General features: G+C 47.3%; 2 protein-coding genes across 3 annotated transcripts in view; both read left to right on the top strand.

Annotated features, from left to right (window-relative positions):
- The window catches only part of HYDIN (HYDIN axonemal central pair apparatus protein), a 306,600-nt gene extending 289,298 nt beyond the window's left edge, over positions 1 to 17,302 (top strand). The window contains exons 77-84 of the mRNA XM_037063680.1: positions 1,797 to 2,074; positions 3,350 to 3,569; positions 5,181 to 5,393; positions 6,004 to 6,167; positions 6,998 to 7,148; positions 14,327 to 14,557; positions 14,927 to 15,151; positions 16,618 to 17,302. Coding sequence (XP_036919575.1) covers positions 1,797 to 2,074; positions 3,350 to 3,569; positions 5,181 to 5,393; positions 6,004 to 6,167; positions 6,998 to 7,148; positions 14,327 to 14,557; positions 14,927 to 15,151; positions 16,618 to 17,100 — 1,965 coding nt within the window. The 3' untranslated portion in view covers positions 17,101 to 17,302. The remainder of the gene's footprint in view (positions 1 to 1,796; positions 2,075 to 3,349; positions 3,570 to 5,180; positions 5,394 to 6,003; positions 6,168 to 6,997; positions 7,149 to 14,326; positions 14,558 to 14,926; positions 15,152 to 16,617) is intronic.
- A 4,375-nt stretch (positions 17,303 to 21,677) lies between these two features.
- Positions 21,678 to 27,681, top strand: part of VAC14 (VAC14 component of PIKFYVE complex) — a 93,117-nt gene continuing 87,113 nt past the window's right edge. For both annotated transcript variants that reach the window (XM_037063678.1, XM_037063679.1), the window contains exon 1: positions 21,678 to 22,067. In XM_037063678.1, coding sequence (XP_036919573.1) covers positions 21,964 to 22,067 — 104 coding nt within the window. In that variant the 5' untranslated portion in view covers positions 21,678 to 21,963. The remainder of the gene's footprint in view (positions 22,068 to 27,681) is intronic.

Here is a 27,681-nt window from a genome sequence, read left to right as displayed (position 1 = left end):
TAATGTTTTATGTCATAAACAACCATGTAAAGCGATGTGGCCGAAGCTTTGTGTGCATCCTCAACTCTCTGCTTAAGACAGATTCCTAGAAAAAAGGGCTCATTGGATCAGGAAGAAGGGTCTGTTTCAGTGCACATCACCAATCTGCCCCCTCTACACCCCATCAGCCGTGTGAAAGACACGCACTTGCTCCCTGGACAGAGAAGCCACCAGGCCCAGCCACCTGCTCCCCGTCTCACAGGCAGCAGCGTCCGGGCGGCCCCTGTAAACAGGCCAAGTGTGCTACATTCCAAGGATGAACTTGTCAATCATTCTTGTACTCACTCAGTAAACAGGTGCTGAGTGCTAAAAACATAAAGATGGGTCTTAGTCAGCTTGGCTGCCTAAACAAAATGCCACAGCCTGGGTGGCTTCAACAGCAGACATTTGTTTTCTCACAGCTCTGGAAGCTGGCAGTCTGTGATCAGAGTGCCAGCCTGGTCTGTTTCTGGCAAGGGGACTCCTCCTGCCTTGCAGATGGCCGCCTTCTTACTGGGTGTGCACACAGCAGAGAGCAAGCAAGACTGAGCTGTCTGATGTCTCCGCTCCCATCTCGAGGGGCTGCCTCTTGTGACCTCATCGGAGCCTAATTACGTCCTGTAGGATCAGGAGGGAGCTGCTCAAAGGAGGGTCGGGAGCCACAGAAGGCCTCACAGTGGAGAGAGGTCTGCACTGAGTGTCACGGGCGAGGAGGCGCCCCCAGGCACACAGGCTGGGGGCGCTGTTTCTGAGAGGCCCAGGTGTACAGCCTGGAAAGAGTCTGTGCTTTTGGAAAGCCATGCGTGATTCAGTGTGACAGGAACACTGTGGACCATCTGGAAAGGCAGCATACAGAAAAATCGGCTGCAAGAAGCCAGCCAGATCTAGAGACCCGGTGGGTGCCTTGGCCCAGGACCCCCCGTTGCTCACTTTGCCATTCGGAGAAAGCAGACAAACTTGTTGCTTCCCACTCCTCGTTAATCCAAATGAAAGTCCTCAGTCCCAGTGGGTCAGGGCCCCTAACATTCTGGCCACACCAATTGTGCTTCTTTGGTTGGTCAGACTCAACTTCAAGCTGCCAGAGTGACCTGTGCTGACACGGTCACTGGGGGGTTGGCTCCCGACATCACTGTGCTGCGAGAAATTCCAGGATCACTCTGCTATCCGCACCTCTCAGCCCACTTCTGGCCACTGCTCAGAACTCTGAACCAAAGGGAGCTCAAGGTTGAAAAGGGGGTTGGCTTCTTTAAAGCTGATTTTGATTAGCCTTTACCAGGACAAAGTGGGGAGGGAAGACCATACAAATTCAAACCGTGGTTCTCCACCTTTAGAACACATGGGCCTGCCAGAGCACTTTGAAAACGCAGGCTCCAAGTTCCTCCAAGTTCACTGACCTGATCAGCCTGGGGCGGGACCCAGGGATCTGCATTGTGACCAGGGAAGTGCGACATAGGGACCCTGGGGAGTGCTCCTCCAAAAACCCCCAAGCACTGAGGGTTTTTATTTCCTCTTGCAGTTTCCTCCAGCAGAGAGTAGAGGTTATTGGCAAGAGGATGGGAAAAGAATTAATGTTTATTGAATGCATACTCTATGCCACACATTTTATACAGATGACTGAGTGAGTTCAGTAACTTGTCAAAGATGACACAGCTGGTAAGAGGCAGTAGGTGTGCGATCTGCCCCTGGGGCTGCTGCAGCCTCAGCAGCAAGAGCTCCAGGAACAGGGAACGCAGAAACCCCTGTCCTCAGCTGCTCAGTCTCACTGTCATCTTGCCCAGGTCATCACCTTGATTCCGTTCCACAACATCACTCTGAAGCCAAAAGAAGTCTGTAAACTGGAAGTCGTCTTTGCCCCGAAGAAGCGTGTCCCCCCCTTCTCCGAGGAAGTGTTCATGGAAAGCATGGGGCTCCTGCGCCCCCTCTTTCTCCTCAGCGGCTGCTGCCAGGCTCTGGAGATCTCCCTGGACCAGCAGCACATTCCCTTTGGACCAGTCGTGTTTCAGACCAAAGCCACGCGTCGCATCCTTATGTTGAACACAGGCGACATGGGTGCAAGGTAGGAGCGGAGCAGGGAGCTGGGGCAGAGTGCAGGATCAGACTAGACACCTGCTTTACAAGTGTGGCCACTTTGGACCTCTTCCCCCTCCCTTTCACATCTCCTTCCTTCCCTCAAATGTGACAATGGTGGCCTCTCCAGGGTGATCCTGCTCCCGCGATTACCAAAACTAATACGATAGAGGATTTTGCTCTGTGCCTGTTCTATGCCCTTTACATGGCTCCCCCCTCTAACCTCAGTGATTCCATGAGACCAATGCTGACCGATCCTTTTCACAGATGAGATAATTGAGGTAGAAAGAGACCAAGTAACTTTCCCAAGATCCTGCATTAGCAAGAACTTAACCAGGCACAGGTGCAAAGCTGAGCATTATTACACTGAAGATCCCATTCGATTACCCCAGAACTCTCTAAGGTAGTCACTATATTGTCCCCTTTTCACAGATGAATTTGAGGCCCAGAGAGGTCAGACTGCTTGCCTGGGATTACACAGCCAGGAAGTGAGAATGATGGGACTAGAACCCAGGGGTACCCATGGCCACTTGCCTTTCCAGGCCCTTCCCTCTTGCCAGCAGGTGCCCACCCCGGTCATGCCACCGAAGCTGTGCCGTCTGTGCACCACACACCTGCAGGGGCGCGCATCACACAGACTCAGTGTGAAGTGCCCTTAGGGTGCAGTGTGGCAGGCCTGGCGATGGACGTACATTGGTCTACACCATCCACCCTCTGTCTCCTGCCTGGACCAAATGCCCAACCACAGAGGGATGACCACACAGGGCCATTGCCACCAGAAGCAGATGCAACTCTCACATGAAGAGATCGTCTCCACCCTCCTAGATTTGACCTAAGAGGCACTGAAGGGAGTGGTTAAGGCCACAGTCGGGAGAGGGCTTCAGTCCTAGCTCGGCTACATCCAATACAACCTCGAGCACACGTGTGTAATCATGTTCATGTGTATGTGCCCTGATGTGTCACTGGGGTCAGTAAGATAAGATGCAGCCCCTCCTACCTGCTCAGCTCTGAGGGACCCAAGTCAGTGGACACAAGAGTGGCCGTGGCCTGTGTCCCCACCTGCCTTTGCTCAGCTTAGAAAGGAAACTGAGTTATCTTACCCAGAGTGACTTGGCCCATCTGCCTCTTCACCAAGCAGTCTCTTCTCCCAAGTCCCATGGAGTCCACGAGGGGATGAACCTCCAGGGTCTTGTTCTCAGCAGCATTGAGGACAACCCCAGACACTAGTAAACTACCTTCCCTGTCTCCTTTTGTCTTGGAAAAGGTTCAAATGGGACGCCAGAAAATTCGAGCCTCACTTCTCCATCAAACCGGAAGAAGGCTATATCACTACAGGCACAGAGGTTTCTTTCGAAGTTACCTACCACCCCACCGAGGTGGGCAAGGAGAGTTTCTACAAAAATTTGCTCTGCTTCATCCAGGGAGGCAGTCCTCTCAGCCTAACCCTGTCTGGAGTCTGCATAGGACCACCTGCAGTAAAAGAGGTCAGTCCGTGCTGCCCACAGGTGGCCAGTGGCCAGGGTGGGCCTAGCAAGCCATGCAAGTGAACTCAGCTGAGCCTTCCAGAAACAGACGGCTCTGTTCAAATAGTCCTCACTGCCCACACCAGCGTCCAACCTGCTCCTTCTCCCCACAGGGCCTTTGCACATGCTATTCCCACCACTGGAATGTTCATTTTCCACTCATCATTTAATTCCTATTCATTCTTCAGCTCTCAACTCCAGCATCACATTCTCGAGGAGGCTTGCATTGGCATCTCTGGCTAGATCAAATTCTGTTATAAGTTGGGAGTAAAGGGTGAACACCTTTACAGTGGTTTTAGAAAACAATAGTCTTGGGTTAACCCTGTGCTAGCTCCGCTGCTGGAAACCTAACCGTGCACGCCCGCCGTGTTCCTGGCAACACAGCTTATGGTAAAGTGACACCTGACTGTCCTCTCTATATGCGTGTTAATTCAAGAACGGTGAAATAGAATCCTACAGTACGCTATAAACACATGTGTACAAGTCTTGGCAAGAGCTTATGCTCTTATTTTCTCAAGGAAATATTTGGCAGTGGATTGTCTGGGTCATAGGGTAGGTACATGTTTACCTTCTTAGAACCTAGCAAACTGTTTTTACAAAGGGGTTGTGTCATTTTACATTTCCACTAGTAAAGTCCATCATTTTTATTTGTGTCACATCCTTACCAACCCTTGATATGGTCTTTTTGTGGGTTTTTTTAATGTTAGCCATTCTGATAGGTATGTAGTGGTATTTCATTGTGGTTTTTAATTTGCATTTCCCTACCAACTAATGATGTTGAACACCTTTTCAGGGATTTATTTGCCATCCATCTATACTCTTGGGTAAAATATCTATTTAAATCTTCTATTTTTAATTGGGTTTCTTATTTTCTTATTATTGAGTTTTCAGGGCTCTGTATATTCAGGACACAGAGTTTCCATTTAGATGTTTGATCTGTTTAAAGTTCATTTTTGTGTGCAGTGCAAGATGTGGATCAAAATTCTTCTTTGTGTGAGGATAGCTGGTGATTCCAGCACCGTTTATTTAAAAGATTACCCTTTCCCCACAGAAATGCCTTTGCCCTTTGACGACAAGTTAATCGATCCCGTATGTGTGGGCCTATTGCTGAACCCTGTTCTTGCCCGTCGATCTATTTGGCCCTCTTTACACCAGTCCCACCTTGGCCCATGCTGCTAGGTCCAATAGCCAGTTCTCACCCCTCATCTTACTTGACCTGCCGGTGGCATTTGGCGCCTTGAACAAGCACCTCCTCCTCCAAACAGCTCCTTCACAGGGCGTCCAGGAGACCACCCCCTCATGGCTCTCCTCTCCTCCTCCCTGATGAGTGCTCCTTCTCATCTCCTCTCCCGATTCTTCTTAACATTGGAGTGTGCCGGTCAGGAATTAGTCCTTAAATTCCTTTTTTTTTCCCTAAATACACTTACTTCCTGATAATCTCATGCAGTTTCTTAGCCTTAAAAAACATTGCTAAACTGACTACTCCCAAATATGTATCTTCAGCCTAAACTTTGCTTTGAACTCCAGGCTTGTAAATTCCACTGCCTGTACAAGGGGCCTCTTTTCTTCCAGGTGGTAAATTTCACCTGCCAGGTGCGCTCCAAGCACACACAGACCATCCTGCTTTCAAATCGCACCAACCAGACCTGGAATCTGCACCCCATCTTTGAGGGTGAACACTGGGAGGGATCTGAGTTCGTCACCCTGGAGCCCCATCAGCAAAACAAGCCCTATGAGATTACCTACAGGCCACGCACCATGAACCTGGAGAACCGCAAGCATCAGGTAGGATGCGCACCCCATCAGTTTCCTGGCATGACTGGAGGAGGAGGAGTGTGAGAGAGGCTAAGAGACAGAGTTTGGCAGATCAGAGAATGTTAGAACAAAAGTCGACCCCATCTTCTAGAATCTTCACTCCCAACCCTGTTGAGATACAGCCTTGGTTGCCATCATAACAGACTCAATTTTTCATTCTGTTTATTTTCACTTTACATTATATTGTGAGAATTTTTGTATTTAATTAGGTAGTCTTTGTGATAATCATTTTTAATGATTGCCTAATATTTCATGGAATGAAGGTTCCATATTTACTGAACATCCCCCAGTTGTTGGGTGTTTCAGTTATCTCCAGACTTTTGTATTATAAAAGGTTCTAATACATACTCATTTATATGTGTGTAATTTTTTCCACTGGAGGGATTGTTCTTCAGTAAGTTCCCTCGTCTGTGATTCCTGGTTCAAATGTGTGAATGTCTTCACGACTCCTGAAACAAGCTGCTTTCCAAAAGTGTTATGCTCATTTGCAAAGCCTCCATTCATCCTGTGACTGCCATGCCTGAGGGTACCTAACAAACGCCCTCTGTGTCGTTCTGACCACATTTCTTCCTCTCCTCAGGGCACCCTCTTCTTCCCCCTGCCAGATGGGACCGGCTGGCTGTATGCACTGCATGGCACTACTGAGCTCCCCAAGCCCGTGGCCAATATCTACCGTGAAGTACCATGTAAGACGCCCTACACTGAGCTCCTGCCAATCACCAACTGGCTAAACAAGCCCCAGAGGTAAGGGGTTGTGGGGGAGGAGACAGAGAGGACTTCCCCCATCTTCCTTTGGTCAGGGTCTCTAGAGGACACTGGCTAAAAGGGTCAGAGGAAAAGCTTCCTGAGGTGGCCAGCCATTGCCAGAACTCTATGCCTCCAAAGAGATTCTTCTGTTCAGTGCTGTCTGTGAATAGCTGATTACTCGTACATCCCCCACAACAGTGCCTGGCACAAAATAAGTGCTCAGTAGATGTTTACTTCTCTTAGTACTGTTACTGCTATCATCATAACAATGACTGTGATTGTTACTGTGGAGTCCTCAGTCTCAATACCTAAGCCACTGGCCAGAGAAGGACATCCCCTGTGCGTGCAGTGGGAGTAGAGTAGAACGCAAGGACTAAAGGAGCTCAGGGTCAACCAGCCTAGTCCCTCCCTTTGCAGTGAAGGAACCACAGGCTGGGAGAAGAGTCCATCTGCCTAGCATTGTTGGTAAAGGCCCAAAGTCAGAATCCCAGTTCTGCTAATAACCAGTCGTCTTACCTGAGCATGTTATCTTCCTTCTTTTGACCTCATTTGCTCACTAGTGAAATGCAGGTGGTAATGATATGCACCTACAGACATTGCAGGGACTAAATGCCTGTAACACACACAGAGCACTGACTCAGTGGCTAGCATAATAGGTGGTCAGTAAATGGTAGTTACTGTCATTGCTAGTGATAGAGTGAAGACTAGAACCCTGGGCCCTTGTGTTTTGTAGACATTCAAGAGTAGAGACAGCACCTTGCCTTTTTCTCTTCGAGCAAAGTTTGCATTTTCTCTACTCTCTCTTGTCATGCTCCCTGCTCCCCCAGATTCCGGGTCATTGTGGAAATCCTGAAACCAGAGAGGCTAGACCTGAGTGTCACCCTAAAGGGCCTCGACTACATCGACGTGCTGTCTGGATCCAAGAAAGACTACAAGCTGAACTTCTTTTCCCACAAGGAGGGGCTCTACAGTGCAAAGGTACCAACATGTCAAAGGCGCTGCCCTGAAACCCGGGCAGTCTGACCTTCAGGCTGACAGTCCTGGTGTTAGGGGGTGAAGGTGTCCTCCATAGCCAGCCTGTCCTTATCCTGTTGGCCTGTTTAGAGTGACCTGGCAAAGGCACTCAGGATTCCCAGCCCTTGAAGATGACGCCAGACTGCAAGGCCAGCCAGCCTTCCTGAGTAGGGCCACCGAGTTTTCAAGGCAGGAGAATCATGGAAACCTTTATGCAGTAGCTAACACCAGACCAGCAACTACCAGACCAACAATAATAAGTGTCCTGTTTTCTGAGTGTTCATGGGGTGTCCAGCCTCGTGCTGAGCACTCAACACACATAGTGAGTGACGGCGGAGCCAGGGTTCAACACAGAGTCACCTGCTCCAAGACACCACGGGGTCTTTCCCCTATGAGCTGGTTTTCCTGATCCATTCATTAGTTAATACCCATCAAGTATATATGTCACACACTAGTGCTGGTAACACAGCAGTCACCAAAATGAGGCGCAGTCCCTGTTCTCACAGAGCACACGGTCCGGGGAAGGGGCGCGGACAGGAACCGAATGGCTGCACAAGGACCGCGTTGTTGTGGAACGGGGCAAGTGCTCGAGGCAACTGCAGCGGCAGACGGCTCAGCAGCTCTCAGGAGCAGTCAGGGCTCAGGATACCGTATGGGAATGGCCCTTTCATTGGTGGTATTTGCAGCTATGTGGAGAATGGAATTACCTAGGGAAAGATTTTTAAAATGAAAAAATAGAATCCAGGAACACACCTCCCCCTCAAGAAGAGACATCGGCAAAGCCCACCCAGCAGCACGTCTCCCCGTCCTGCAGTCATTCAGGAGGCGCTCCCCTCAGCTCAGGGCCACGAACGGGGTTAAAAGGAGGAGTCAGAAGTGCCCGAAGGGGGAAAGCCGCCACGCAACAGAAATACCAGCTCAATAAATAAGAACTCCTGAGATAAGAGTTATTAAATCAAACAGAAGACTTTTAGTAAATATTACAAATATACTCAAGGGAATAAAGGGAGATAATCATACCCATGAAATAAGAACAAGCTGTTGTGGAAGGGAACTCCACTTGGAGGTGAAATAGGATATTTGACGGCTGAACAGTATAATGGACCCTAGGAAGAGGTTACTTGTGGGGGTGACTTTACTCGCAAGTCCCCCCGGGTGCCACGGTCGAGGTGTGTAAATATGACTGAGACATGATATGATCTGCTTGGGGAGGAGGGGTGGCCATTTTCCCTGCTGGGAAAAGGACCCCAGCCCCCTCTTCCAGGGTTTTTATTGGGTTCTAATACACAGGAATACAGGGCAGCAAGGATCAAACAGTAGATAACATTTCAAAGAAATCTGAGGGCTTCAGAGTCTGTCAGGAACAGAGTTTTAGGGTTTCCTGCTCGGACCCTTAACATATGAATGAAAGCACTCTTAGAGCAGATTTCACAGGTTTATCAGGAAGTCTTTGTGATGCCAGATTTTTCCCCAGGACACGCTCTAGCAAGGCAAGGAGCTGCATCTCTCCCCAACAGGTATTGAGGTTTAGTGGGATTAGAGCCAGGAAGCGCTTCTCCCAGAGAACATGGGGATTTGGGCTATGTCAAAGCTGGGGGGGTGAGAGTCCATTGCTCTTTGTTGCGCGCGCGCGCACACACACACACACACACACACACCCCAGTCCTTCCATGAAGGCCTCCCAAGTGATCAAGTTTGGTTTAGGTTGCCTCCTGCTGTGAGGGGGTCTTACCCATCATTGACTTCCGACCAAGCTTTGGGGGCAGGGAGAGGAACTGAGGCGGCGTTTGCTACCAGAGACAAGCTTTGTCTCCTGCGGCTCAGCATTCCAGAGGTGGTCCCTCACCCTTAGTCACAACGTGTGGAGATACAATTCCTAAAACCAGGCAGAGCGGTCTGCAACAGTTCCTACTCAGAAGAGCTGAGTAATACCACCAGACTTTAGGACATGAGCACAAAGAACTGGCAAGATGCAAGGAAATAAGAGCAAACGTTGGTGAGGGTGTGGAGCAATTGCATCCGTCAGCGTGAGAGGGTAATACTGCAGCCACTTTGGAACAGTCTGGCAGTTCTTCAAATGCCTAAACGTAGACTTAGCATACAATTCAGCCATTTCATTCCTAGGTACATACACAAGATAAATGAAAACATATGTCCACACAAAAACCTGTACCTAAATGTTCATAGCAGCATTAGGCATAAGAGCCGAAAATGGAAACGACCAAAATGTTCATCATCTGATGAATGGATGGGGGACACAGTGGGGGATTATCACAGTGGGGGATAAACACAGTGGGGGATTATCTGGCAATAAAAAAGTGGAAGTGAAGTACTGATTCATGCAACACATGGGTGAATCTCAAAAACAAACATGCTAAGTGAACAAAGCCATGCACAAATGACCATGCACCGTATGATTTCATTTATATGAAGAGTCCAGAATAGGCACGTCTATAGCAACAGAAAGTGGATCAGTGACAGGCCCAGGCCTGGGGGGATGGGTGAAGAGGAAATGAGGAATGGTTGTTAATGGATACAGGGCTTCTTTCTAGGGAAATGAAAATGTTCTAAATCAAATAATTGGACTATGACTGCGTAATTACAAGTGAGATAAGTGCTTTGTGAATATACTACCAGTCACTAAATTGTACCCTTTAAATGGGTGAGTTGTATGGAATGTGAATTATATTTCAATAAAGTCTCTTTTTTTAATGATAGGAAATGTGAAACATAATATATGTCAAAAGGTTCTAATATCCACCTAAGAGGAGCTCTTGAAACAGAAAAGCAAGATAATAGAAGGAAGACAATACTCCACAAAATAATTGTATAAAAATTTCCAAGGCTACTGGAGAAAGAGCATTCTCCTTGAAAGGACCCACTAAGTCTCCAAACAGGGTAACTGAAAGAAAGACTCACATCTAAATACATGAGAACAAAATTTCAGAGGACTTGGATAAAAGAGAAAGTCCTAACGTATTCTGGGAAAATGAAAATGAAATAGTAATCACAGTAACGTCGGATTTCTCAAGGTAACCACAAGAAGCCATGGAGGAAGCTATTCAATCTACTTAGAATAATTAGATTAGAATAGTTTTTAATCTAGAGCTCAAAACTATTATGAGGGCAAAACAAAGACATTTTTAAACATGCAAGGACTCAAAGTAATCCACCCATGTACACAATCTCTACAAAATTAAAACCTTGAGTTAACAAAAATTTTAAAATAAGTAAATGAATCAGAAAGGAAAGTACAAGGATACATTGAACAAAGAATCTAAACTAAATTGATAGGTAATTTCAAATAATTGTTGAGAAGCAATCTGAAATACTTCTTATGACCTCAGGATAGCAAGGGCAGGAATAAAATAAGGCAATGAAAAATATGTTCTCATTCTGTTGGAAGCAAATGGGGAACTAAGAGATATTTTCCTGTTTACAAAGAAGGGTAAGGAGAGAATAGAGATACTCACAAACTGTAGATGTGAACAGGAAGATATAAATACAGGATCCAGCACAAATAATACCCCTTTTTTATGAGCTGCTAATCTACACCAAATCTTTTATTGCAAAATCGTAAGCATGTAATTCTGTAACATAACAATATCACACGCAAGCACGCCATATGATAATTTAGGTGAAATGTTCCAACTGCTGTCCATCTCGTGCGAGACATTCACACACCCTACCAACCACACTCATGGCATTACTTCTGCCGGACCCTGTATATGTATCAAAATGGGAGCACAAAGACCTTTGCATAAAAATGACGATGAACCAGATCACAAACTCTCTTTACAATAATACAGATTAAAATTAACAGTAACAAAAAAAGTTTTTTAAAAGCAAAAGCACTTTTTGATGGCGTAATTAGCCCTCACACTATAAAAAAAAACATAAAACCGGACAAAATGTCTGAGGCAAGTCTTCTGCGTCGCTGGAAGACAGCAGAACAATACTGCAATTCATCAGAGAGAAGGAGATGTGTGAGATGAGTCCCCGTGACTGTCCTGGCTCTCTGCCCAGAGACAATTTCCTGACCTCAGTGCAGTGCGCTAGAGTCTCGGCGAAGTGCCACAGCCCCAGTGAACTGAGGGGGCAGAAATCAGAGTGGGTGCAGCTGAAATAGCTGGTCTCTACATGTAAGGTGCCAGAGAGGACACAGCAGGACGTGGAGCGAGTGGGAGGACGAAAGTCTGCATGGGATGTCTTCTCGACGCCCGTGGCTGAAGTTGGACTGCACGTGCAGAGGAAGAGACTACGTGAGGTTCACCAGAGAGCAGCTGCTACAAGGGTAAGAAGGAATAAAGGCACACGACACGGACGGGTGCTGGGGAACACTGGAGGTCTGGCCCGGTGGAGAAGCTGTATGAACAACCCCCCTCAATAACCCTGGAAACCCAGCTGAAACACTAGAAAGGCCACAAGAAGGACCATGCCTTTAGTATAAGACCTTCTGCGGACCAGCCTGAGAAAGCCTAAAACTAGGCCCCTACAAGATCAACAAGGAAGACAAAATTTGGAGATTGAATCCCACCAAGTTGGAAGGTTTTTAGGAACACCTTAGGTTTTCCACATATCTGCTCTAACAAAGTATAAAACCAAATCTACACAAGTTTAAGATATTGGCAATTAAACTTTCTCCTGGAATAAAAGCAACACTCTTATAAGGAAGATAACAGAATCCAAAATCCCCATAGTAATGGGGATTCTTAAAGGGGATATTATCCCTATAATCCCTGAATAATGATCATCAACAGCGTCCAGTGCACAGACAAAAATTACTACACTTGTGGAGAAGCTGGAAAATGTGACCCAAGCCCAAGAGAAAGCAGTCAAGGGAAACTGACTCAAAGATGGGCCAGACATTGGACTTAGCAGGCAAAGGCTTCGAAGAAGCTATCATAAACATGTTCAAGAACTAAAAGAAAATATTGTAAATAATTAAATAAAATGTCTCAATGAGTGGACAGATAAGGAATCTCAGCAGACAAATATAAACTATAAAAAGAACCATGTGGATATTTTAGAACTGAAAAGTACAGCAAACTAAAATGAAAAATTCATTGAATGTGCTTAACAGCTGATTAGAGACCATAGAAGATTCACTGAACTTGACACAAATCAATAGAAAGTTTCCAGTCAGAAGGACAGAGAGAGAGAAGATTGAGGGAAAACGACCAGAGCGCCTGGAACCTGTGAGAAAATATAAAATGGTCTAATACACCAGTAATACAAGCCAGCAGAGAAGAAAGTGAAGATGAGATGGAAAATTATCTGAAAAAATAATGGCTGAAATTTCCCCGATTTGATTTTTTTTAATGACTTACAGATCCAAGAAACTTGGCAAACCTCAAGCAGGAAAAATACAAAGAAAACAATACCTTGTGCACATCGTAGTAAAACTGTTGAAAACCACAGATCAAAAGAAAAGCTTCAAACAACCAGAGTTAAAGGATCCATGACATACAGGGGACAAAAATAAAAATAACCACTGCCTTCTCTTCAAAAATAATGGAATCCATCTGCAAAGTACGGAGAGAAACAAAACATCAATTTACAATTCTCTATTCCCTGACAATAGCCTTTAAAACTGAGGGTGACGCAGCCATTTTCAGATACAAGAACCCGGGAGAATTCACTGCCCGCAGCCCAGCAGTGCTGGACGCGTCGGCATCATCGGGATGCAAATAGGCGTCGTTCAGTCTGAAGGGCAATGATGCCAGATGGAGACCTGGGTCTGCTGGAAGGAAAGAAAAGCACTGAAAATGGTAAATAAGTAGGTAAATATTAAAATGTTTCCCTTCTCATAATTTTGTTAGAAGACAACTGATAGTTTATCAAAAACACAACATTGTAAAGGGGATGCTCTTATATCCACAGACATAAAAGATAGAAAGACAAAAGCACAAAAGATGGATGGATAGGTGGATGTGATTCTACTTTAGTAAGGTTATCACGTCTGTGAGCTGGGACGTGTGGGGTAGGAAGCATGAAGGGTCCGTTGTAAAGTGGGAAGTAGTAAAATACTCTAAATTTGCACAAGTTAAAACTTCATGTTATCAGGTCTACCATAACCACTAAAAATCTGTTATATAGCCAAGAAGCCATTAAAGAAAATACATTCCAAAAGATTACACATTGATCCAACAGAATGCAGGAAAGTAGCAACAGACAAATGACAAAAGGAGACTGACATAAAAAAAATAGCATGAGGTCAGACTTCAACGCAAACGTGCAAATAATTATTTTAAATGTAAAAGACTAAACACCCCAATGAAAAGACCAAGGAGGGAGCACTCTAAATCTGAAGACAGAAGGAGGTTGAAAGCAAAAACCCAGGTATGGTAGGAACTGTTACCGCCTAATAGTAAGATAAACAACCAAAAGTATTAAAAAGGGCAAAACACTTGAACAAACTGTTTGACGAAGTAGATATGTGAATGACCAATAAGCACCTGAGGGAATGCTCAACATCATCAGTCGTCTGGGAAAAGAACTTGAAATGGTGAGCACTTTGCCCATAACAAGTCAGTTGCAGGGGTGAAGGACAATACACTGCAGTTACAAGTGAGAGCACTGAAATCAGTCCAACCTGGGTTCCCATCCTGGTTCCAATGCATCTCAACATTAAGTCAAGATACTTAATATTGCTAAGCTTCATTTTCCTCATCCTTAAAAAAAAACAGTGAGGGAACAATAACATCACTTACAAATTGTGTAACATAACAACGAAGTGCTTCTGGTGCCTGGCACCAGTCATCATGCAGTGTTAGATGCTATCATCATCGTCGTCGTCAAACTGTTCCAGCAACAACAGGAACGGGAGTGAAACGCACTACAACGTTGGCCTTTCGAGGTCTCGCTTGTTCTCAAGGTCAGTCGGCTCCCCATGGGGGAGACCTGCACCTGCAGCACTAGACAGGGCTGTTCTGGCCTCTTCCAGAGCAAACCCAGGCTCTGTTACTACATACTCTCAGCTGGGAAGAGCCAGCACGACTATCTAAAGAGAAAGGCGCTGACAGGGATGCAGAGTGTCAGCCTGGGCCCCTGCTTCGTGTGCCAGGGGTGGCTCAAGGAGAGAAGGACCCAGCTGACCCCTCTTCTCTGCCCTGCTTCCTCCCACCCTCCTGTGAACTCAGGTGATCTTCCGAAATGAGGTGACCAGCGAGTTCTTACACTACATGGTGAGTTTCAGGGTCATCCCCTCAGGCATCATCAGAACCATCGAGATGGTGAGCCCCGTGCGGCAGAGCACGTCGTCCTCCGTGAAGGTGGAGAACCCCCTGCCCTACTCGGTGACCTTCGCCGTGGAATGCAGGGTGCCCGACGTCAACCTGCCCTCCCAGTTTGTGGTGCCTGCTAACTCTGAGGTATGACCGGCTGCCAGGGCCCGATAGCTGTGATGGAGGCTCTGCCCTTGGGGCTTGGGGGCCGCGGTGCCCATCCCTGAGGCCGGGCCAGCCCCGGCGGTGCTCTGGGATGTGCTTCTGCAGAGGACCCAGTACTTACCTTTACATTCGGAGACTCCAGATCTAGAAACACCTGGAACAGGGAAAGTTAGGAAGGGTACAGGGGAGGGAACGTGGGCCGGTTTGGACAGAGGTTCCCTGGGCTCAGGATCAGTGGGAGCATTTGCTGCTGGAGCAGCACTTCTGCGTGCAATCTGCTCTGAGGTCACTGGGTGGCAGGGGCTCAGTGAGGCCTTCAGCATCACCTGGGGCCTCTGTCTCCCCTTGCAGGGCACATTCTCCTTTGAATTCCAGCCCCTGCGAGCTGGAGAAACCTTTGGGAGACTAGTTCTGCACAACAGTGATTTGGGTTACTACCAGTATGAGCTCAACTTGAAGGCCACGCCAGCACTGCCTGAAAAGCCCATCCACTTCCAGGCTGTTCTTGGCAGCGGCCAGAGCACCTTTGCCAAGATCATCAATTACACCCGGCAGAAGACAGAATACTACTGCAGGGTGAGCGACCCCGCCCCACCGTGTGCCCTTCCCTTCCCAGAAGTCTGACCTCAAAATAATGGGAGGAGGACATAGGGGGTGCAGAAGTGTGAAACTCAGGACAGTTGGGGGCTTTATCTACCCTGGAAACTCCCAGTGAGAAGTACATAGCACCAGGCCTGGGTTCTTCCCTAAAGACTTTCTATCTTAACAAGCTGCGTGCAGGGTGGGGTTTTGCTTCCCACTGTGTGGTCAGTAATAAGACCGTGGAGCTTCATGGTCATGCACATAGGCTGCGGAAGCCAGCAGACCTGGATTTGAACCCTGGCTCCGCATGTACTCTTTGTGTGACCAAGTCACTGGAGTTCTCTAAGCTTATCTAAAAGGGTGACAATACCCTGACCTCACAGGATTGCCATGAGGATTTTAAAATATGTATATAAAACCATTTCGTAGAGCCTAACACATAGTAAATGCCCCATATATGTTACCTATTATATAAATTGGAATATGGGTTAACTACTGAAACAAAAACCCCAAATGACAATAAAACGGAAGTTTATTCCTTTCTCAAACAACTGTGGGCCTAAGCAGTCTGGTCTGGAATGGTAGCCCCATGACATCTGGCCTGCAGACGCCTGTCCTGACACTCTTCCTGTTGGAGGAAATCGCTTTGGACCACGTGGACCAAGACCACTTGCCCTGACGCCCACATGCCAGCCAGCTACCAGGGGAAAGGGCTGGCTGCGGATGCATTGTTCTCTCATGCTCCACTCACCAAAACTGCACAGGACCACACCTAGCAATGAGGGGAGCTAGGAAGTGCGCCTCTGCACTGCGTAGCCAGTGCCCAGTTAACAGCAGGGCTAAGTCAGAGGCACGGGCTCCTGATCAGGCCTGTCAGTCAGGAGAAGTTAGGTTATACTGTAGTAACAAAGAGCCTCAATACCTCGGTGGCTTAAAAGCACAAAGGCGTGTGTCTTGCTTGCACTATCTATCTAATGAGGGTCAGCAGGGGACTCTGCCCATCACAGCCACTCAGGGATCCAGGCTGAGGGGCAACCACCATCCCACCTGTTCCCAGTCAGAGTACCAGAGGGGTGGAAAGACCCCGAAAGGACTCACACTGGCGACTGGATGCTCTGGTGTGGAAGTGACACCTATCACTTCTCGAAACTAATCATCCAGAAGTAGCCACACCCATCCATGAGGATCTAGAATGTTCAATCTTATATGTGCATGGAGGAAAGGAGAGCCAGATGTGGGGGCAGCACAGTACAGCCCTCTGTCTCCAGGCACGTCATCCGCTGTGTCTTGGCCTCGGTTTCTTTGTAGCAAAATGGGGATAACAATCAGTAGTACCTATCTTCAGGAGAGTTATAAGGACACAGCTTTTTTCTAACCTGCGCGGCTGAGAGGGGAGGGGCGGGGGATGCACCTGAGCTTCTGGTATAACTTTCAGCCAAGTGTATGTATTCCCTTTGCAGACCGACTGTCTAGACTTCCACACCGAAAAGGTCGTTAGCGCAGCCCCGGGGGCTCAGGGAGGCACCGAAGTCAGTGTGGAAGTCTATTTTGAGCCCAGCCACCTGGGTGAGACCAAGGGCATCCTGAGCCTCTCATCACTGACAGGCGGGGAGTATGTCATCCCCCTCTTCGGAGTGGCTCTGCCCCCCAAGCCGCAAGGTCCCTTCCTGATCCGAGCCGGATACAACATAGTCATCCCCTTCAAGAATGTGTTCTACCAAACGGTCACCTTCTCCTTCATTGTGGAGAACCCGGCCTTCTCCATCCGGGCCATAGACACCGTGCGGCCCAAGAAGATCAACAACATCACAGTCTACTTCGACGGAAACCCGTCGGGCAGCAAAGCACCCATCACCAGCAAGCTGATTGTGGTGTGCCCTCCTGGGGAAGGCAGAGAAACAAGAATTAAATGGGTTTATTATCTGAAGGGGATCACCCCTTAGTGGTAACCAGAGTCAGCTGCACAGAGAAAGAGCCCTCTCCTCAGCCTGAATATCTGTGTGTTGTGCTGGCCTGGTGAGTAGAGAAAACAGTCAGAACTCTGAGGGTAGTGTTTTCCCCTCTTCTCTCAACTGTGGGGCACTTATGTCCATATCAAATGTATGCCAAATATATGCATGATAAACATACCCCATATTAAATGTAGTAACTGTGCAAAACAAAGCTCTGTTTTACTTTGCAAGGGCAAGTCTCTGAATTTGGTTTCTTAACACGCCCCCAAAGCCCAGCACTGTGTAAATAACCCCCATTTTTAATACAGCAACACAGGTATCACACTCATGACCGCCAATGGAACGGCACCTAGCAGTGCGATGCACGACGCAGTTTCTCTTTAAAAACCCATGATGTCTTAAAGAGCCCCTAGCTGTGACTCTGTTTTGATGGGGGTATTATATTCTGCTTTCACATAAAAGCTGAAGAAGTCACTATTTTCAAAGCAACTAACAGGTACGGGCACTCCCTGCAGGACCAGGGGCCAGGGTGCTCCCCCCACCTCTGAATCCCACGCCTGCTCCCCACAGCAGGCTCTGGCTGAAGAGTGGGCCCTGGGAAAAGGCTAATTGAGACCCCAGCCCTGTGCACAGCGGGGGGTCCGGAGGTGGTGCTCTCAACCCATCAACACATCAGAATCACCTGACTCTGGTCCAGACCCCCTGCCCAAAACCTGCTCTAATTGATCCGGGGGTTGAGGGGAATGGGGCATCTGTTTTGACTGGTGTTTTCAGCCTGTACAGCAGAGTTGAGAACCAGTGCAATGGATCAAAACACCCACCTGCTGTTAGTCTGCAACTGAATCAGGCACCAGTCTACTTCCAGGGAAGGGCCCCATCCCAATTCAATATGTTTAAGCTGCAGCCCTTTGTAAGCACATAAAGGGTGTCTTCTAAGTGCCTTTCTTCCCCAGGAAAGCCCTACAGAAGCTCCACCTCCGAGGAGGAGTGGGGCCTTCTGCCTCTTCCCCTGGGGCCTGCAGTGTTGAAATAAAGATGATAAATGACTGGCTTTTCTTTTTGGACCAATTGATAAACTCTTCAGTGCCTGTAAAACTGAAAAGAGTAGCCCCAGAGAGGATTTGCCCCAGCGCATGTACACGCTCCCAGGCCCGGGGGCTCCTCTGCTTCCACCTCCGTTCTGACGATCCCAGATACCCACTGCTACAGAAACTGGCCACATGCCAGTGTCACACAGGCAAAACGGTGCCTTCAGGTGGCCAGGGTTGACTCCCCTACCTCGCTCTGCTCCAGCTCTCCCCAAGCCATTGAGTCTAGAGCCCAGCGCCTTGCAAGCCCAGAGCAAGGAAGCTGTCCCTTCTCCCTGGGACCAAGAGCCCAACTCAGGCTCTGCCAGATGGTTTGAGATGGGCACGTACATCTCTTCACTTGGGCTTGTTCTCATGCTCCCTTGGTATCAAAACGACAATAACAAAATCATTTCATACTGGCAAGTTTGGAATGGTGAAGTAGCTCAACAGGGGATTGGGGGAGAGGCTTGGTGAAAACTAGCATTCTGACAGAAGGTAGTTGAAAGAATACATATTTAGCAAAGCAGACCAGGAGACACCTCACTGGGTGGGAAGGGGGGTAGAGAAAACATCGGGGCCACCAGGTGCCACAACACCACAGAGCACTGTGCACAGAATATGATGAGAACGGAGGCCCTGGTGAGAGTGACACCTGAAGTGTAAGCACTTCTTCGGGGGAGCCATGCCTCAGGCCATAGGTGATGGTAGGGTGGCATCATGAAGACCTGCCAGATCTCAAGAAATCCCAAGCGAGGGACTTCCCAAACCTCTTATACTTTCATGTTTGCCCTGAAACTCCAGCAAAATTACGTTGCTGTTAGAGAAACTGCATTGCACAGTTCAAGATTTGGGTACAGTTTCTTACAGTGTCACCACTACCCTCTTGCTACAATATCGGTAAGTGGTGTAACAACAACAGGCATCTCACACAGATGCAGATGAGTTACATCTGTTAGAACAGTGGCCCGTGTGCGACTGGGAGCATCAGTTATCCACTAGTCTAGAAGCGTCTGAGCATGGCAGGCCTGGGCAGGGCTGGCCCCAGCGTCAGAAGACAGTGAGCACATAGAGAAGACAATGGTGGGTGCTGGGCTTTATTCTTAGAACCCCTGCGAGGGCAATTATGCATAAATAACCTCATTTAGTAGGCATTTTCTAAAATAAAGAAAAGAAACCACTTCTTTCCAGGAACTTCTGAACTAAAGGCAGGACAAAGCATTTTTTTGTGTCTTGAGTAAGAAACTGGTTTCTTAGCAACCAAGTCCACCATATGATCTCAGGAGAAAAGAATTCCTTTCAGTTAAATAAACAAAAAAACATTTCCTTACTGTTTCAATGATTAAAAACTGTATCACATTATGACCCTGGGGGAATTTGGTTCACCTTTAAGAAAAAGTCAAAGCAGCAAAAGAGATGAGGTATTATATTAGATGGGAGTCCAGTGGAAATGAATACACACTGGAGAAATAGATCCAAACTATTTCCACCAATTTGATTTTTTCATTGTTTTGTATCAGCCATCAAAATCTTAAAGACACAAACCTTACAAGACATTTGGAAATGTCCTCATTATTGCTACTTGATATCAAGGTAAGAGGTGGAAACCATTAAGCGATACATTTTCTCTGCAGATGAATCTTCATTCATTGGATTTTGTTGGCAGAGGTTTTAAAAGATGTGAAAACTCACTAGTAAAGAAAAGAACATTTTCACAGATTTTTCTAGACATGATTCCTCCATGACTTACTGAGCTTGGCTTAGCTCCTGTATTTGTTTTCTATGTCCACATACAGATTGTCATAAACCAAGCATCTTAAAGCAACACAATTTCTTATCTGTTTCCATAGGTCAGGAATGAACTGAACTGGTTCCTGGCTTAGGGTTCCTGAGGCAGAAAGCAAGATGCCGGCCAGCTGCATCCTCATCTAGAGGTTCAACTAGGGAAAGACTCACTTCCCGGCTCCCTCAGTATGTTGACAAAATTAATTTCTTTGTAGCCATATAACTGAAGTCCCTATTTTCTTGGCAACTGATAACAGGGGACTAGTTTTGGCAACTACAGACCACCCTAAGGTCCTCACCACATGGCCCATCTCAGGAAGTTCACTGTCATTACTGTTTACCCTTCAAGGCCACCAGGAGAATATCTCTCTCACTTTAAATCTCTTCTAACTTCTTTTAAGGCCTCACCTGATTAGGTCAGACCCACCCAGGATAATCCTTTTAATCAATTCAAAGTCAATGAGTAGGGACTTTAATTATGTCTGCCAAATACCTTATGCTACATAATGTAATATAATCATTGTTAGCGTGGCAGCACATCATATTTACAAATCTCGGCCACACTGGAGGGGAAGAGATTACACAGGCATGTATGCAAAGTAGTGGGAGTCTAGGACACCATATTAGAATTCTGCCTATGATGGCCCCTCACTTGTGTCCCATAGATTCTAATCTACGGATTGAGGATAATACTCCATTTTCAAGATGGTTACAAGCTTTACAGGTGTACCTTTCACTCAGAGAAAGGTAGCACCATGTGTTATGTTCACATTGAATACTCACTGGGCTCCCCTGTGGTCTAGCCCGTGTCCTAAGTCCCTGTTCACTGTAGGTTACGATGAAGAACTCTGATGTCTCTCCCTGTTCCTGCATCTTTAGCCACACTAAGTCCATAAAGTGCTTTAAAAAATTGTCCACATAGCTTCAATTTCTGTTCCACCATTTTATCATGACACTCACAGCACTTGGAGAGGCTGCTTTATAGTGACTCCATTTGGGGACCTTCCCCCAACCCGGGGGTGGGGGGCGGGGGGGGGTCGCTGCGGGCAGGGCTCCTGCTGTCTGTAACCTAGTCCTTCCAGGTATCAGAACATTGCAAACACACTCCGGGTCCCAAATGGTGGGGTGACAGCCACCATTGGCACCAGAGGCTTTAGATGGTAGACAGGTAGTACAGTTTTTAATCGAGAATTTATTTTAATGTTAAAAAAATACACAACTAGTCAAACTCGTGATTTTAGGGAATAAACAAGGAATTGAAGATTTTGAGTGAGCTGGTTTGAGAAAAAATTTTTTTAAATAGTAGAAGTTACTAGGATATGGCAAAAATCAAAATGGTGTCATTACAATTTGGGAAACGTTGCCATATTGGAAATTGGTGACTAGTGAATGAACAGGTGGATTCATTACGTATTGAGTAAATTATTCTAAGCCATGCTCTTATTCTAAGCCATGCTCCAACAGCCCCTTCCTTCTCAAGAACGTCTGCCGAAGCCCACTATGCCCACACCTACCTAGTGAGGGCAATTGAGCGGTAAGGATATCCAGCCCACCGAGCATATCTCAAACGGGACTCCGGCAATGGGGCACTGAAGCCCTGAGTGTAAGAAGAGGAGGTGGAGCTTTGTGGGCGTGGTCAACCCACAATCGGCCTCCGTGCGGGGGTGTGGCTGACGAGGGGCGGGCCCTCGAGGCGGAAGGAGGAAGGTGCTGCGGTATCACGTGATCGCGTAACATGGCCGTTGCCCGGTGAGCACGGCTGATGCCGGGCTGAAGCTAGTCGCAAGAATCGTTAGGCACCAGCGTGCGGGGGCGGGGTCCAGGCCCGGGTTCCGAGGCGGTGCGCGGCGGCGGAACGAGGCAGGTGGGTCGGGGCTGGCGTGGTCCATGAGCGGGCGCCAGAGGCAGCGCCGAGCCGCAGACTTCTCAAGACCCCGGCGCGGCCGGGGCACTCTCGGGCTGAGGAGTCGCGGGGCTCCGGGGAACATTCTGAGTTGTCACCATGAACCCCGAGAAGGACTTCGCGCCGCTCACGCCCAACATCGTGCGCGCCCTCAATGACAAGCTCTACGAAAAGCGGAAGGTAGCAGCGCTGGAGATTGAGAAGTAAGAGCCGCGGGCATCCAGGGCTGGGCGTGGGGAGCGGAGGCGGAACCCCGCCCTGGCTATCTATGCTGGGGTCCCGCTCCCTGGGGGAACAACTCACGCCTTTCCAGCCAGTGTTGATGCCCCAGGTTTGGCCTTTAGCGCGGTGTTTGAAAGCAGGAGTTTGGGAATCCCAGCTTTGCTTCTGACTGGCTGTGTGACTTGGGCCAAGTTTAACCTCCCTGGTGCCCAAAAGGCTGCCGTGGGAATGAAGTGACAATGTATGTGCAGTGCTTAGGGTGCAGTGACAGTGAAGCTACATGATATTTGCTTAGTGCTTAGCATAGTGCCTGGTGCACGATGCATCTTCGCTGTGGTCTCCATCAAAACCAGCCCATTAGAGAGTGGCCTCTGTGATGGGAGGGAGGTGGGAAGCATGACATTTGCTAATGAGTTGGCCTGCCTCATTTCTTACTTAGTTTCTGAGAAGTGAAAGGGACTGTTCCGTGAGCAAGGAGAGAAATCAGGTTCAAAACCTCAAGATCTCAAGATTCAGAAGGCTGGTTGTTTTATCTCTGTCATATCACCCTTCGTGGCAAGGGGAAGTAGGAATGATTTGTCCTTTCTTGCTTCTGCAGTCACTACATGTAGGCATACATGTCACCAATCTGACACTATGCTTTATTTCTCAATGTACAGAAATGTATTTAACTGGGAATGTTTCATTAAGATTTTTCTTCTACTGTTTAAAACACTATTTGTGTTTTTTTTCCAGATCTTTGTGATACAGTCAGGTGGGTAGGTGATTTCAGAAGAGTACAACTGAGAAAACACCAGTCTGGAACTTAGGAAATAGGGATTGTGTTTTCTGCCCTGTTCAATAGGGTAGCCACTAGTCACATGTGGCCATTCACGTTTAAATAATTTAAGATAAAATTTAAAAAATGTAATCCAGTTCCTCAGTCATGCTACCCATATTTTGCATACTCAGTAGCCACTGAGTATGCCGTGGGAATGAAGTGACAATGTATGTGCAGTGCTTAGGGTGCATGTGGCTGTTGGCTACTGTAATGGATGGTGCAGACTCTAAAACATTTCCCACTCTGTAGAATGCTGTTGGACAGCTCTAATCTAGTCCATCCTGCGACGCTCATTCCTTGACCTTGGGCAAATTCCTTAACTCACTGTTTCTTAACTTCAGCAGGACTGACATTTCAGGTCAGATCATTCTTGGCAGTGGTGGGTTGTCCTGTGTGTGGTAGGAATTTCAGCAGCATCCTTGGTCTCCACCAGCTAGACAGCGGGAGCACTCCATCACTTGTAACAACCACAGATGTCTCCAGACATTGCCAGATGTCCCCTGGGGCTGCAAAATTGCCTAGGTTGAAAACTACTGCATCAACTGCTTTGGGTTTTAGTTCCCTCGTCAACTAAAGAGTTTGCTAAGAGGACCCTCCTATTCTGCTCTAACATCAGAATGTCCAAAACCACCTAGCTGCTTCTCTCATCAGGACTACTTTCTTGACTGTTGTCTTTTCATACCGCTTCTTGTTTATACTCTGGCTCTCACTAAGGCTAGCAAGTCTCTGTGATGAGTGTTGCCATGCTGAGGAAGAGAGCAGAGGTGATGTATAGACATGTCTGCATGTCCATGGGTTTTATTGGTTTTGAAGATACATTGACACCCAGTGGTGCCCATCACTCACTCTGCTTCTCAGGATTGTCGGGTTTTACCATAGCTTGAATCATCTCTTGAGCCCTTGAACAGAGGTATTTATCTCAGCATTACTGTTGCCTCCAGCATAATCCATATAAGTGCTTTCACTCTGCAAGCTGTCCTATAAGGTCTTTGTCTTCAATTTGTATTTGACATTGCCCTTATTCTGTAGAATTCAGAGAAAGCCTCTAGGACCTTAACTGGGCTAGGAACTCCTTAAGAGTAAAGACCCTATTATATTTAATCCTCAGCACTTAACACAGTGCCTGGTGGCCTCCAACAGTTGGTATCTAAGTGAATGGATGACCATACATTTTCAGTGGGGGAATAGCATTGCAGTCTAAGGGCTTTGCTATTCAAAAGCGTAGCCCACAGTCCTGGCTGGTGTGGCTCAGTGGAATGAGTACTGGCCTATGAACCAGAAGGTTGCTGGTTTGATTCCCAGTCAGGATACATGCCTGGGTTGCAGGCTAGGTCCCCAGTAGGGGGCGTGAAAGAGTCAACCACACTGATGTTTCCCTCTCTCCCTCCCTTCCCCTCTCTCTAAAAATAAAAAAGAAAATATTTTAAAAAGAGAAAAAAGCATAGCCCACAAACCAGCATTATTAGGCTCACCTGGAAGTGTATTAGGCTCATCTGGGAGCTTGTTAGAACGAGATTCTCCAGTCTTACCCAAAACCTGTGAATCAGAATATGCATTTTCACAAGATCCCTGGGTGATTTGTGTGCTTAAAGCTGGCCCAGAATACCCTACAATTAGTTTCTAGCCTTCAGCCATATTTGGGGTGAGGGGTGTCCTGTTTGGTAAGTCCCTTAGGGTGCAGTAGCCCTCCTTTATCCACAGGGGGTGCACTCGAACACCTTTAGTGGCTGCCTGGAACTGCAGATAGCACCAAACCCTGGGTGTACTGTTTTTTCTTGCACACACCTGTGATGACGCTTGATTTATAAATTAGGCACAGTAAGAAATTAACAATAACTAATAATGAAATAGACCCATTATAGTAATGTACTGTGTAAAGTTCTGTGAATGTGGTCTCTCCCAATACCTTTGGTACTACACATACAGCTTGTACTCCCTGGACAAAGGGATGATCCGTGTCCCCAGCTGGACAGCGCAGAATTTTCATCACACAACTTGGAACAGCATGCAATATAAAACTTACAAATTGCTTATTTCTGGGATTTTCCATTTACTGTATTTTGCCATGTATAATGTGCACTTTTTTGCCTAAGTTTTTGATGGAAAAATAAGGGTGCCCTTTATACATGGGTATAATAATTACATAATGTGGGTATAATAATGGGCATGATCTCGTGTATAATGTGCACCCACGTGTCTATGCACATTATACACGGCAAAACACAGTGATGTTTTCAGGGCCCAGTTCATCACATGTAACTGAGACTGCAGGATGCGAAACCATGGATACAGGAACACTTCACAGTTGTGGGATTTAGGACTTCAACGTGCAAATTTGGGGGGAAATAATTCAATCCCTAACAGTGATTTTTTAAAAAAAGTGATCACATGTAAAGTGCTCTTTGCCTGATTTGTGGGGAGGAGGGGAGAGAGAAGCTTCTTTTTATTTGGTCATTGTACACCTCTCATCTCACTTAGTTTGCACGACTGCCCTCTAAGCTGGGTAGCACTACCCTATTTCACAGGTTTGGAAACAGTGACTTCTTGAAGTTTCACAGCTAGACCCCACATAAAAAACCCAGGTTCACCTGTCTCAAAAGGCTCCCCCTCCCAATAGTGAGTAGTTTTCTCTACCACAAAGGGAAGCCAGCTCCCTGCAGAGCCTAAGGACAACCATGTGACAGGAGCCAGTGGGTGAGAGCCAGGGTGGAGTGAGATGCAGACACAGGTAGGCAGGGCTTCCAAAGCAGGTGAGGACCCTCGGCTTTCTTCTCACTGCAGCTGGAAGCCAGCAGAGTGTGTTAGAAAAGAGAATGGCTAACATTTTCATGGTCTCTCTGGACAGTTGGGGGGAATGTGAAGAGGAAAACCAGTTAGGAAGCCTCTGCAGTTGCAGAAGTCCAGGTGAGAGACAGGCAGGTGGCCTGGGCGAGGGTGGTGGGGGCAGTGTAGACAGAGAAGTGCATGGGCAGAGACATGCTGGGAGATGGAGTTGACAAGACGTGTTGGAGGACTAAGGTGGAGGAGAGGCCGTCAGGAAAAGGGGGGAATTGAGGGTGATTCTTAGGTATCTGTGGGAGTAGCTGGGTGGAGGGTAACATTTCCTGAGGTAGGAATCTGGAGGAATGACTGAGTTTGGGGAGTGAAATCAGGAATCTGATGCTCACCTGGCATAGTAACACCATTCATTCATTCATTCATTCATTCACTTTCTCGTTCACTCTGCATTGACTGAGTTCTCTGTTCTTAGAACTAGGGAACCAGCTATAAACGAGACTGCCTTTAGGGAGCTTACAGTGTGTGCAGAGCAATGTATCGTGGGTTGGGGGTTGTCAGATGGGGACTAGATGGGAGCATGTAACAGGAAGACCTGGCTTAGTGTGTGTGTGTGTGTGTGTGCGTGCGCGCGCACGCTGGTAGTATGCTTGTGTGTAGTGTATATAGTGGATGTTTTGGTAGTGTGTGTGTTGGTAGTATGCTTGTGTGTAGTGTGTATAGTGTATATGTTGGTAGTGTGTGTTGGTAGTATGTGTGTGTGGTGTGTGTATAGTGTATGGGTTGGTAGCCCATGTGTATGTGTGTCAGGGAACCCAATGCGTACACATATTGACAACCAAGTCTGAAGATGGGTGAAGCCTCACCTCTAACCGAATTGCCTTCTTGATGATGATGGGCTTGGAGGGCTGGAAGTGCAGTTGCAGGCTGTACTCGGCCTTGGCGGGGATGGTGCCCTGCATCAAGGACACAGAGAAGTCCTCGCCCAGGTGCTCCAGGCTGGTGATGCGCTACGAAGGAGGACTACTTTGGATTCTTTTCTGTAAAGACCAAAAGACATTTTGTTCATTGATTTATTATGGCAGGTCAGAAATTGTCCTTCTGATTATTTCAGCTATTACTTAGTTCACTAATCTGGATTTATCACAGATGGGCCTGATGGTATTGATCAAAATGGGGACATAGATTTACTTTTTTAAATTTCACACTTGAACATCTCCATGGTTGTTTTATTTTTTTTAATATTTTATTTATTTATCTTTAGAGGGGAAGGGAAGGAGAGAGGAAGGAAACATCAATGTGTGGTTGCTTCTGGTGCATCCCCTGCAGGGAACTGGCCCCTGCCGGAAACTGGCCTGCAACCCAAGCATGTGCCCTGACTGGGAATCGAACCGCGATCGTCTGATTCGCAGGCCCGCACTCAATCCACTGAGCTACACCAGCCAGGGCTTTCCATGGTTGTTTTAAATGCCACTTTTAGTTTTCCAAACTCCATCTGCCCAGGTGATGGAAACAGTAATGCATATGCTGTTCCAGTAAGGGATTAAAATTCCTAATAAGAGAGGGCGTTTTATCTTGATGGCAGACCTCTCAGACACTAAAAATGCAGAGAGATGGGTGCTCAGCTCAGCTGAAGGAGCCCTGGACTCTGAATCTCAAGATGAGGCTGTGTTACGTGACCAGGATCAGGCGGCAAAATATGTGAGCCTGTCGTGGGTGGTCCTGGAGAGCTTTCACCCCTGCAGGCTCGCACTAACATGCTCCACACACTTTTCTAGAGGATAGGCACTTAGGCCAAGATTTTAGAATGGCTCTTTCAGGCTTTTTGGGCTCTTGGTGTCAGGGAACACAGTCTGATGGGTCCTTACGAAAAGGTTGGTAAGACCCCAGGCTGTGTTCTCCAGGAGAGTCTAGTGTGGGAGGAATGTTGCAGCTGCTCTGATAAATGGGGCTGTGCATGCTCTGGTAGGGGTGCCTCTTGCTCTGCTTGGAGGTACCGT

Source organism: Sturnira hondurensis, unplaced genomic scaffold (assembly GCF_014824575.4).
Source record: "Sturnira hondurensis isolate 20B ecotype Veracruz unplaced genomic scaffold, ASM1482457v3 Scaffold0014745, whole genome shotgun sequence".
NCBI classification, from domain to species: domain Eukaryota; kingdom Metazoa; phylum Chordata; class Mammalia; order Chiroptera; family Phyllostomidae; genus Sturnira; species Sturnira hondurensis.
The sequence above is the reverse complement of the archived record's forward strand: the minus strand, read 5'-3'. Positions and strand labels throughout refer to the sequence as shown.